We start from the raw sequence: 12,206 nt of genomic DNA, 5'->3' as shown, positions 1-12,206 counted from the left end.
CCTGCTTTAACACTACCACTAGGTCCACCCATTCATCAACTCACGTCTTGCTTGACAGCCAACTTTCAGAATTCAGTTCAGCAGTAGGCATGGAGCTTTCTCTGCTTGTGGCTTATGGCATTCAGGCCATTATTTAGATGATCATTATGGTTTTACAATGCTTCCATGAAAAGCTTGCTTTTAAAAAAATTGTCTTTAGCAGAAAAGTTCCAGCCTAAGAAGTATTAAAATTATTATTTATCTTACCCATCTAAAAACACAATAGGAAAAGGAGCCAATATATTTTGAATAATCCACTTCCGTGATGGGTCCTTTTGGTTTTTTTAAACCCCATGCTACTTACGAAAGTAAAACCACTCCCATGCAAGAACCTTTTATTTCATACATATTCCATTACTTAGTTTTTAATCTGATTGAATTATTTCTCACCACACGTAATATTAAACTGCTGATCAGACATCTCTTAGAGAAGCGCACTTTAGAAATTCATAGGTTTGTCATCTGTGTCCTTCTCGACTCACTGCCCCCAAATCATTTGTCATTAGTAACAGCTCACATGGGGAGCAAAGCAAGATGGGAAATCTTTTATCCCTCAGCAATGCCTCACAAATGTAAGGACATTAAAAGGGTACGATCGTAGTAACTGCAGGGCTAGAGGCATATCTGTAAATGATTATCATTTGAAGGTGGAAAAGCAAATATAACAAATCACCTTTCTCATATAATACTTTTAGCTCCAACCTGAAAGCCCCCTATTTTAGGGATCAGGCTTTTGGAAAGCTTGAGGTAGAAGATGACACAGCAACCAACCATTAGCCCACACTGTGACAACAAAGTTAAGTCAAATGAAACTATGGCTGGAATAAATGATTAGCACTTGGCTAAGTTAAAGCGATAACAAAAAGATGATCACAGAAACACAGGTGGGAAGTATTGATACTTTTCTTTGTTCTGGGGTCTTAATAAAGTTGCACACATCTGCTGTACCTTCCAAGCATAAATGAAACCTAAATATTCTTCAGCCAGCACAACTTGTACACTAAGGTTGCAGTATCTATTTTACCCCAAAGGTGCAATGTAAACTTTTAACTTCTCTGGAATATATGAAACACTACGATGAAAGGTATTGTGAACTGTTTTAAACTAGTTGGCAAAATAGCTCACGAGCTACAACTGCCCAAAGGAGGAAGTGTCCTATTTAAAATTCTGCTAAATGAGCTGTAGAGTTAAGCTAGTGGCATTGTATTGAACAAGGAAAGCTGATAAATGCATGTATATCTGACAGCTAGGTAATTTTGAGTATCATGTTCCCCAGCCCCAACATATTCTGTTTTGGCAGAACTTTCACCATTTTGGCCACACTGACCATTTGAGAAGTTTCTAGGCATTTCTTCCTTTCTTTTCAGTTTGAAGGCAGCCTATGCTTATGTCTTGGAGAACAGAAATGAGATACAGAAATTAAAGGGCAATGAAGAAAAGCTTTTTTTTTTTTTAAAGTGATACCCCTTTTTGTGTTTTACTTGCTTTTAGTTTTTATTATATTTTGTAAATGCCCTAGATATATGGAAGGCCATTAATAACTAACAATAACAAAAATAAAAAGAAGCCATGCCAGTACAGTGGTGCCTCGCAAGACGAAATTAATTAATTCCGCGAGTCTCTTCGTCTTGCGGTTTTTTCGTCTTGCGAAGCACCCCTATTAGCGGCTTAGTGGATTAGCGCTATTAGCAGCTTAGCGGCTATTAGCAGCTAAGCGGCTATTAGCGGCTTAGCAGCTTAGAAAAAGGGGGGGAAAGGGAAAAACTCGCAAGACATTTTCGTCCTGCGAAGCAAGCCCATAGGGAAATTCGTCTTGCGAAGCACCTCAAAAGACGGAAAACTCTTTCGTCTAGCGAGTTTTTCGTCTTGCAAGGCATTCGTCTTGCGGGGCACCACTGTACCACTCCCATTAATCAGGTTACACACACACACACTGTTGTTGTGTCAAATCCCATGGATTATAATAACCTGCACTAGACTATATCGAAGCATATTCCTTATAAATCTCCATCTTTCCTTCCATCAGGCAAGGAGGTTACTGGACCTCTAGCCTAACTCTTGAAAAAGTTCCACCCTAAAATTAATGTAGCATATTTTTATCTCAATGGTGTCTGACAGAATTATCGGTCTGTTGCTACACATGATGCAAAAGTAAATTGCATCTACGGTGGACGTTCTGCTGTTTCAACCCCACCTGCTGGCTGATTTATAGAGGAACAAATGAAACAATCTATAAAGCCTCCATTAACCTTCTAAACTAGTTGGCATTAGAGCATCAGATACAAGTGCCTGAAGGTGTAAGAGCTCTGTTTAAAATACTGCTAAATGAACTGGACTATCAGGCTAGAGAACTATTAATGTATTTTATTGGGAGTGAGAAAGGAGTATAAATATTAAGCGCTTAACATCTATTTTCACTCATCAATCTTTTCTGTCCCCAAAGTGAAGAACTGTTTTCTTTCTAAAATAATTTTTATTACATTTTCAGATTATGCATTTCAAAATGAACATCTTTCATTATAACCATACATTCAATGACTTCCCTCCCTCTCCTTCCCTCTCCCCTTTTAATTTACCCACTGTTCCTGCATATATTGTATACCCATCTAATTAAGTTCTCCAATCTTATATCCCAGTGAAATATATTATACTGTTGAATTTACCATAATATTGTGAACGTTTTCAACTGTGTACGTATTTTCTACATACTCAGCAAAAATTCCACTCCTCTTTAAATATCTGTTCTTCTTGCTCTCTTATTACACTTGTTAGACTTGATAACTCTGCATATTCTAACATCTTAAGTTGCCAATCTTCCTTACTAGGAACCTCTCTCACCTTCCATTTTGGGGCTAGCAAGATCTGAGCCGCCATTGTTGCATACATAACTAAGTTTTTCTGAGACCTGGGCACCTCTGTCTGCACCATTCCTAACAATAATGCCTCTGGTTTTGGGGGGAACCTTGTTTTAAGCATTTCCCTCAATCTCATTATATATCATTTCCCAATATTCTTTAACTATTTTGCATGCCCACCACATATGGAAAAAAGTTCCTTCTATTTCTTTACATTTCCAACACAAATCCGATTCCAATTTATACATATTAGCTAGTCTACTTGTGGTTGGATACCATCTATGAATCATTTTCTTGTAGTTCTCTTTCAACATATAGCATGCTGTGAATTTCAACTCTTTCTGCCAAAGATTCTCCCAGAGGTTTAGTTCTATATTATACCCTATATCAATTGCCCAGTGGGTCATTGAGGCTTTAACCAGCTTGTCTTTTGTTTCCTATTCCAATAAAAGTTTGTACATTTTAGACAACAGATTTTCCTTATTCTGCAATAACCCTTTCAAATTGTGAGCTTTGGTCTAAAAACTTTTTTCTTATCTAATTTAAACATATAAAGTTGATAATATTGTAACCAATCAGTAACATGGCTCCTTAGTTCTTCCATAGGTTTCAATCTGGGTTCATTCCCTGTGAAATCTAGCAAGTATCTATAGGATGCCCACTGTTTATCCATGTTGATGCTCTTGATTGTAATTGCTTCAGTTGGCAATAACCATAGGAGTGTTTTGGACTTCCGGGTTAGCGCGATCTGGTTAATGGCGGATTCCCTCCGAGCTCCGGAGGGAATCGGCTCCGCTGGAGAAGGGTTCTACCGCGACGGCGACGCGGGGACCCTCAGAAACCGCAGGCGCGGAAGCCTGCGGACTTGGTGACTCGGCGGGCACCTAAAGCGCCCCCCGACCCACGAAGAGCCTTTTTAAAGGCTGCGGAGAGGGTACGGGGAGCGGCGTGGTGCTGTGAGTGGACCGCTACTGCAGTGGAGCGAAGCCGCGAGCAATGGCCGGAGACCACTGACTTTCTTCCCTGAAATTTGGACTTTAATTAATCCGTGAGTAGAATGGAATTTGGACTTTAAAATTTTTATCCTTGAATTCGGTACGATCGGGGGATGTGCTAAAGGGAAGTCCGCACCCCCCTGCTTACAGAAGATTTAAAGCAAGGATCAGAGAACTAAGGTGGAGAGTTTTTTCTTTTTGGTGTTTTTTAAAAGATAATATCTTCATGAATTTGACACAAGAAGATTTGTGCTGGAGAGTAAGACTGGAATTTTAGAAGTTTTTGTTTAAACCCCCCCAGACCCGGGAGTGTCCTGTATGTGAGCTGGAGAAAAAGGAACAAGGAGTTTGACAGCTGTCAAAGGAGCTGTCAAACGGGCAGTGAAAGTTAAAAATCTTATTATTTAACACCTTTCTGGACTAAATTTGTTATATTTGAATTAAAATGGTTGGGAACAAAGCAGTGAAATAACAAAGTAACGGACTGTTGGGAAAAGACTATTAAGTAACCAGAATCCCCCTAGGGGAAACATTGAAATACTACAATGGCTGCAGATGGAAAATTACAGGCAGAGATAGAAAGAATGTTTTTTCTTGTGGGAAAGTTGCAGGAGCAGACTACGGCTATGAGTAAACAACTTATAACCTTGAACTCTAAAATAAGTGACTCTGCTGAATGCACAATGGACTTGACCGGGAAAAAATCTGCAGCTGAATTAGAAGAGATAACTTCGGATCAGGAGGAGAGGGAACAAGGGCCAGTACAGATGGAGAGTACCAACCACAAGCCTACATTGTCAGAACATAAAGAAGAAGACCTTTGGATTACAAACTTGCGAGAGATGCGAAAGAGGAGGGAGGAAGCCCCTGGAACACTTGGAATATTTGAATTTAAAAGAAATAAGAAATATGATTGGGGCTTCCTCTTTGAGCATGGATTGGCTGACCTTTCGCAGCAGCTGGTGTCAAGTACTTTGGATGGAAGAAAATCTGATGAGACTGAGCTAGAACTCTTTCGAGACCCGAGGACCAACAAAGAGGGCTACCAACAAAATCGGCAGAGAGAGACTGACAGAGATTTAAAGGCCTCAGATGTGAGGAATCCAGGCTAAAGACTGTTTTTGTGGACATGGGAAGGGACAGAAACCGGGCGGGGGGGGGGGAAAGAATTTTTAAAAATATGTTTATGACCTTTGTGTTTGATTATTATGACCTATTTTTAAGATAAAAGGGAAATTCGTGGAAGGAATTCGAGTCGACCTTAGAAAAGGATTTAATGTTTATAAGGAAACTGGATAAGTAAAATTTGGCCAAGTAATAAGAATTAAGTATTTCTTTAAATATATATATATATAATAATAATATGTAAAGGATGAGAGATATGAACTTGCTGAGCTAATTTAATTGAATTAGTTACAGATAGGTAGCCGTGTTGGTCTGCCATAGTCAAAACAAAAAAAATCCCTTCCAGTAGCACCTTAAAGACCAACTAAGTTAGTTCTTGGTATGAGCTTTCGTGTGCATGCACACTTCTTCAGATACACAGTGTATCTGAAGAAGTCTGTGTATCTGAAGAAGTGTGCATGCACACGAAAGCTCATACCAAGAACTAACTTAATTGAATTAGGATGTATGAAGGGGGGGTGGGGGGAGGTCAAGAACTGGGGTTAGGAAAGTAAGGATACGAAATTTTATATGTGTTGTCTTTGTCCGTGTGTGTGTGTCTGTGTTTATAAAATGTGAAAACCCAATAAAAATCTTATAAAAAAAAACACCATAGGAGTGTTTTTCCTTCTAACAGGTTTTAATATTTCCCCCACTCTGTACAAATTCCTCCTAATAATATGGTTCACATAACTCTTATAGATTTTAGCTTTCCCATACCAAAGACATGCATGCCAGCTGAATTTAATATCATGGCCTTCCAAATCTAAAATGTGACCATTTTTCAATACAATCCATTCCCTTAGCCAACACAAACAAACCGCCTCATAATAAAAAGGAAGGTCTGGCAGCAAAGAACTGTTTTCTAGCCATACCTGAATGTCATTCAATTTTTTTTATGTCAACGTTAGTATTCAGTTCAAGCCACTGCTTCAAAAGTACTGGGATATTATGCATCTATTACATTATCAATCCATAGTGTATTTACTTATCCTTTCCCAAAGATCTGCTACCATTTCCCTTTTTGCTACAAGAAACTACTTCAACTCAAGTGACTTCCTAAAACCAGTCAACCGCTTTCTTAGTAACTTCGGATAAGGGATTTCTTGAAGTCCTGCTTCACTATAAACCGACAGGCCTTCTTACCTGTTTTTTGACATCTCTAACAAATTCTGTTAAATCTATTAATTCCCTGTATAGAAATTTTGTTGACTCATATCATACTATGCATCACAAGCATTTGTATAATCCAAAAATGCAGTCATAAAATTTGTTGCATCAAATACTGAGACATCGGCAATATCATTTCTACTTAACCTATATCAATAACAGCTCACAAATATCCTGCCAGACAATCAGTAATACCCAGACAGCTCCTGCGTCAAGTGAATTCTCATCCATTCCACTATTCTTATGTTTCTACTGAACAGAAAAACCAACAGTTTTTCAGCTCACTAGAAGAGGGAACATAGTTCTTACCAACCAATTTACATCATTATACACTGCATTGGCAGCTAACTACAAAGAAGGGGACAGAGATAACCTTCATTATGCTGGCCCAGCAATATTCCCCTTAGTGCTTAGTGCTATGAACTGGAGGTGGAAAAACTTCAAAATGCACAGCTGTACCATTTGCAACTCAAGTAAGGATTGTTTTCTTCAGGTTCTGCAAAACTATATATTCAAACTATATATTCACCCAAGAGGAAAAGCAAGCAGGCTGTAGAAAATAATTCAATTTTATTGAACCTCAACCTGTTGTACCATCCGTGTTTCTCTCAAGCAACTCAAATTACTATTTCCCCTCTGCGCTTAGTTACAGACACAGTGCTTTCCCCACTAATATTTCCCATGGTTTGACAGTAGAGTAAAAGAGCAACTCTCTTATTATTTTGGACAGAGACATGCCAAATATAACACATGAAGCAGCAATATTTGGCAGCTTTATAATACTACAAGATGGGCAAAGGTCCAAATTCCCAGGATGCTTGAAATGCTGCAGTCTGCCTTGAAAATATTTCCCCTGGCTAAGCACCATTTTTAATTAAGCCATACAGCTGTGCACATTGCTAGTAGGTGGATCAGTGAGCACAGATGACTCAACAATTCCTATTGCAGAAAGTCAGAATTAGATGTTCCACAATCTAACTCTATAAGCAGGAAGAAGGAATGAAAATACATATGAAGCGGGTTTTGGTTTGGGCCAAACTATATCCAAGTGCTTAAAAAGGTAAAGGGACCCCTGACCATTAGGTCCAGTCGTGGCCGACTCTGGGGTTGTGACGCTCGTCTCGCTTTACTGGCCAAGGGAGCCGGCGTACAGCTTCTGGGTCATGTGGCCAGCATGACTAAGCCGCTTCTGGCGAACCAGAGCAGCGCACGGAAACGCCGTTTACCTTCCCGCCGGAGCGGTACCTATTTATCTACTTACACTTTGACGTGCTTTCAAACTGCTAGGTTGGCAGGAGCAGGGACCAAGCAACGGCAGCTCACCCCGTCGCGGGGATTCGAACCGCCGACTTTCTGATTAGCAAGTCCTAGGCTCTGTGATTTAACCCACAGCGCCACCCGCGTCTCATCTAAGTGCTTATCAGGTCTCTAATACGAAACCAATTTCCCACCAAGAAACAACTCAAACAGGTGTTTGCTCCAACTTGAAAGGACATAAAATTCTGCCTGAGTCCTTGACCTAGTCATGGAGAAGAACAGTTGAAACAGCAGTAAAGAATGTAGGTATTTCAAAGGAGAAACTCACAGGTCAGATTTTCAGCTTGTTTCGAACAGTTTCTATAGATAAACTAGGAAGAGAAAGCTAGCCAGTGGTTTTGCAGCATGAAACAAGCACTGACAGTTTTTTGGAGTTCTGGAGAAGTGTACAGGAAAAAGGAACAAAATCTAAAATATACTCAGATTTCAATTTCATAAAAGCCTGCATATTAGGCAATGAAAAAAAGACTAGTGTAAAATAAAATGTGATGAATGCATGGGACTCTAAAAACTAGAAGGGAAGAAATATATTAGAACACCCATAGATTACCATTGCTACAGAATGGCATGCCTAGGTTTCTATAATTTATCAAATTTATTATATGACTACGGCAGGTGATTCTGTAGCAATGTGCAATTTAGAACAAAAACCCTGCATATGTATGTATTAATTCATCTTTCCATTTCCAGGGTGGCATAAAAAGGTAAACACAAACCCAGAATTAAAGAGATACATAAAACAGCAACACCACACCATACAATCATCTCTGGTTCCCACTTCCTTGAATACACCACAGAAGGAAAATCGGGTCTTTATTCAAACAAGTGAACTTCCAGAGGGGTCACAGTGTTAGCCTCTCACAGCAAGAGCAACAAGAGTATTATGTGGCACTTTTAAGGCACACAAGACTGTTTTATGAATGGAAAAGATAACCAAAGCAGATTACCAAGCATGAGATCCCTAGTACTCCTCTAATTCTTTCTTAACCCAGGCAACTAGTCAACATGGTAAATGGTGTCATCCTTTCAAAGGCAAAGTGGGCTTCTGTAGTCATACAGTAGCTGCATCTACATGCAATGCCAAAAGCACAGTTTAGTGTCCTGTGGATGAGCTGCTATGAGCAAAACCTAAGTATAGAGATTGCATACGGTACATTATACTCCTGACACTCTCTCATGTGTTCGGAAGACTAGGCTTTGTATGAGTTTAGTTTCACTTGTTATGCTTGAACCAGGGATCCTAGTTTAGAATGAACTCTGGCAAATTTAACATGGCAGCTTCATAAACCATGGTTTGAAATTACTAGAGTTGGTTTTAGAAATAAAACCAGGCTGGATCAGGCCAAAGTTTCTTCTAGTCCAGCACTTTGTGCAACAGAGCTCTCCCTACCCACAACTGGTATTCAGAGGTATACTGGTTCAGACAATCACAAGCCAAGCTTCAGTAAAAGTGAAACAAACACTGCCAAACTCCTCCTCCCAAATGTATGGGAGGAGTGCTAAACCAGGGTTTAACATTACATGCTCAGAATAGCCAGTATTTTAATGAACCTTTAGAAATTAGCCAGATTAGTTAGCTACCCAGCTGAGTTAGATAAATGCAGCTATTTCAATGCTCAGTTTCTGACTACCTTATTGCCGTGCTATTTACTGATTTTTAAAAATAAACTTTCAAGGTTTATACTTCAATATCTTGAAGAAGTCGAAGTGCTCTTGAAAACGCTATTTCGTTTAAGGCCCAAGTATCCCATTAATGCTTTTGTATTACCCATACTATGAAATGAATGCCTTGGAGCTTCCGCTAATGGAAACATTTTTCATCGCAGGTAAGAACTTTCTTAGTCATGCATAGCAGAATCTAAATCTTTTAGGTTTCCCCAGAGCTTGATTATTTATTAGAATTCTAGAACTAACCTGAGCCTCCTTTTGCCAGGTACTTGTCCCTTGCGTAAATGACAGAATCCAGCATTGACTCAAAAAGAAGGAAATAACCCTGGGAAAATGAGAGGAAGGAGAGAAAAAGGCATCACAATGAAAAGAAGACAGTGCTACGTATCAATTTAATCAGGTTCCATGTTTGAATACATTTTTCAGTTTAAAATTTGTTTTTCAAAGCACAAGTACTGGAGGATCATTCGAAAGTTATTCTGTTCTCTCTCTACTGCAGATGCCTGCTGTAATTTAACAATTACTTCCACAAGCACTTTAACAGTTAGTGCTGTGCAATACACAGTGTTGTGAAATAAATTCCCACCACTATTGCCTAGGTTTCCCCATCCACATTCCAAATTGCAGTAAAATTGTAGGTCTCTGAAGAGATCCCTGCCTTTGCAGAACAGAGGCTCAGTATATGTTCCCTCTTGTTCCCCTCAAAGTGGCAGGTCAGAGGACTGTGAGTGTGCACAATGTTTATGCTGTCAGAAAGAATTACTTGCTGCATAGAGCCAACACTAGCCCTCAGCTAGTGTAAGAACAGTCCTGCTGGATGAGCCCAAAGGCTCATCTAGTCCAGCATTTTGTTCTTCCAGTGGCCAACCAGATCGCCTGTGGGAAGCCTGCACGCAGGACCTGTGTGCAACAGTGCTCTTCCCACGAGTTATTCCCGACAACTGAGCTAGCATTCAGAGGCATAGCGGCTCTAAAAGTGGGGACAGAACACAGCCATCAGTAGGCATGAATTTGTCTAATCCTCTTTTAAAGCCATTGGGCAACCACTGCCTCTCGTGGAAGCAAATTCCATAACTAGGTAAAGGTAAAGGTACCCCTGCCCGTACGGGCCAGTCTTGACAGACTCTGGGGTTGTGCGCCCATCTCACTTAAGAGGCCAGGGGCCAGCGCTGTCCGGAGACACTTCCGGGTCACGTGGCCAGCATGACATCGCTGCTCTGGCCAGAGCCAGAGCCAGAGGCAGAGCCGCACACGGAAACGCCGTTTACCTTCCCGCTGGTAAGCGGTCCCTATTTATCTACTTGCACCCGGAGGTGCTTTCGAACTGCTAGGTTGGCAGGCGCTGGGACCGAGCAGCGGGAGCGCACCCCGCCGCAGGGATTCGAACCGCCGACCTTTCGATCGGCAAGCCCTAGGCGCTGAGGCTTTAACCCACAGCGCCACCTGCGTCCCTTAATTCCATAACTACACACTGAATATTCAGATAATCAGCATCATTGAATGTCCCAGAGTTCCAGGATCATGGGAGAGAAAGAAAAAGTTATCCCTATCTACTTTCTCTATGCGAGGCATCATCTTAAATCCCTCTCTGATCATGTCTTCTGTGCCCCCCAACAATTTTTCTTTAAACGAAAGAGCCCCAAATGTTGTAGGGGAGTTATTCAAACGTCTTCTTGATCATTTTGGTTGCCCTTTTCTAAACCCTTTTCAGCTCTACAGTACTCACTCAGTGCAGCAATAAAACTGCTTGCACATTGGCAAAGCTAAGCAGGGGTTGGTATGGTATTATATTGGATGGGAGACGGCATGTTGAGATTCCAGCATTGCAGGGAGTTGGACTAGATGACCCCCAGGATCCCTGCCAACTCTATTATTCTATGATTTTCAGGGGAGGTGATCAGAACTTATTTCCACCATAGGTTTGTGAAATGGCATTGGTCTTGGCTATTTTATTTTCAATCCCTAATGATTGAATTTCCTAATGATCCAGATCTACATCTTCATGAAGCTATCCTCTACATTTCCAAGGTCTCATTCCTGGTCAGTCACCATCAGTTCATACTATGTGAGCATATATGCAAAATTAGGATTTTTGACCAATTGTGCTTCACTTTATCCGACCCAGCAAGAATGCACACAAGCACAAATGATCTTTAATTGGTTAAATGACTGAGGTTTTATGGCTATTGCATTGAGAGATCTTTTGTTGCTCATTTGTTTTGGGTTTTTTTTTAACTGATTCTGACTTTTATTGTTATAATCTATGGCAGGAGTAATGAACCACCATCTCTCCCACCACATATATTTTTGGCCTCTCAGATCACCTACTGATCTTCTTTACCCACTAGCCTAAAACCACTACTGGCTGCAACACAATGTTTTTATGCTGTCATGTGCTGTATGAAAAGGTGAGTCAAACTACAGCTATGCTGGTTTTCAATAAACATTGTGTTCTCTCACTGGCATTTGGTCCTGCAAGTTTTACTTCTCATGAAATATCACATCCTTGCATCTCACTAACAAACTATCCCTCATATTGAATCAAGTCATTTATTACTAATCTCTGAATGCATTGCTCTATGTGTGGTGCTCATCTCTGGTATAATTTAGAATGTAATTTCACAGGCTGCTGCCTCACCTGTAGGGGTGCCATCTGGAAAGAGAATTATACCTGACATTTTCTCCTATGATACTCAGGGACTCTCCTGTTTCTACACTGACAAGGTTCAGGATTTTAAAAAAAATAAAAACCTCACATTAGCACCTTCAAAATTAATTACAGCAAAGGGTTCTGAACTGCACAGATATGTGAGCAGAATATTAATGACTTAGGTGAGCAGCAAAACCATGGCATGCAATTGACATGTTCACTCTGGGTGATATTCAACTCATTCCTATTCCAGTAGAGCCAATGAAATCTATGGATGTAAGTTATGAAGTATGACTTAGCAGAATATCATCCAATCAGATGAACTAAAAGGAGGAAATCATTTTCTCT

General features: G+C 40.3%; 1 protein-coding gene across 1 annotated transcript in view; it reads right to left on the bottom strand.

Annotated features, from left to right (window-relative positions):
* The window catches only part of PRMT3 (protein arginine methyltransferase 3), a 64,428-nt gene that overhangs the window by 27,016 nt on the left and 25,206 nt on the right, over window positions 1–12,206 (bottom strand). The window contains exon 11 of the mRNA XM_079968051.1: window positions 9,455–9,533. Within this exon, the coding sequence (XP_079824177.1) occupies window positions 9,455–9,533 (79 nt within the window). The remainder of the gene's footprint in view (window positions 1–9,454; window positions 9,534–12,206) is intronic.

This window comes from Podarcis cretensis (assembly GCF_951804945.1).
Source record: "Podarcis cretensis genome assembly, chromosome: 1".
Taxonomy (NCBI): Eukaryota; Metazoa; Chordata; class Lepidosauria; order Squamata; family Lacertidae; genus Podarcis; species Podarcis cretensis.
Note: the sequence above shows the minus strand (reverse complement) of the source record. Positions and strands in the feature narration are given on the sequence as shown.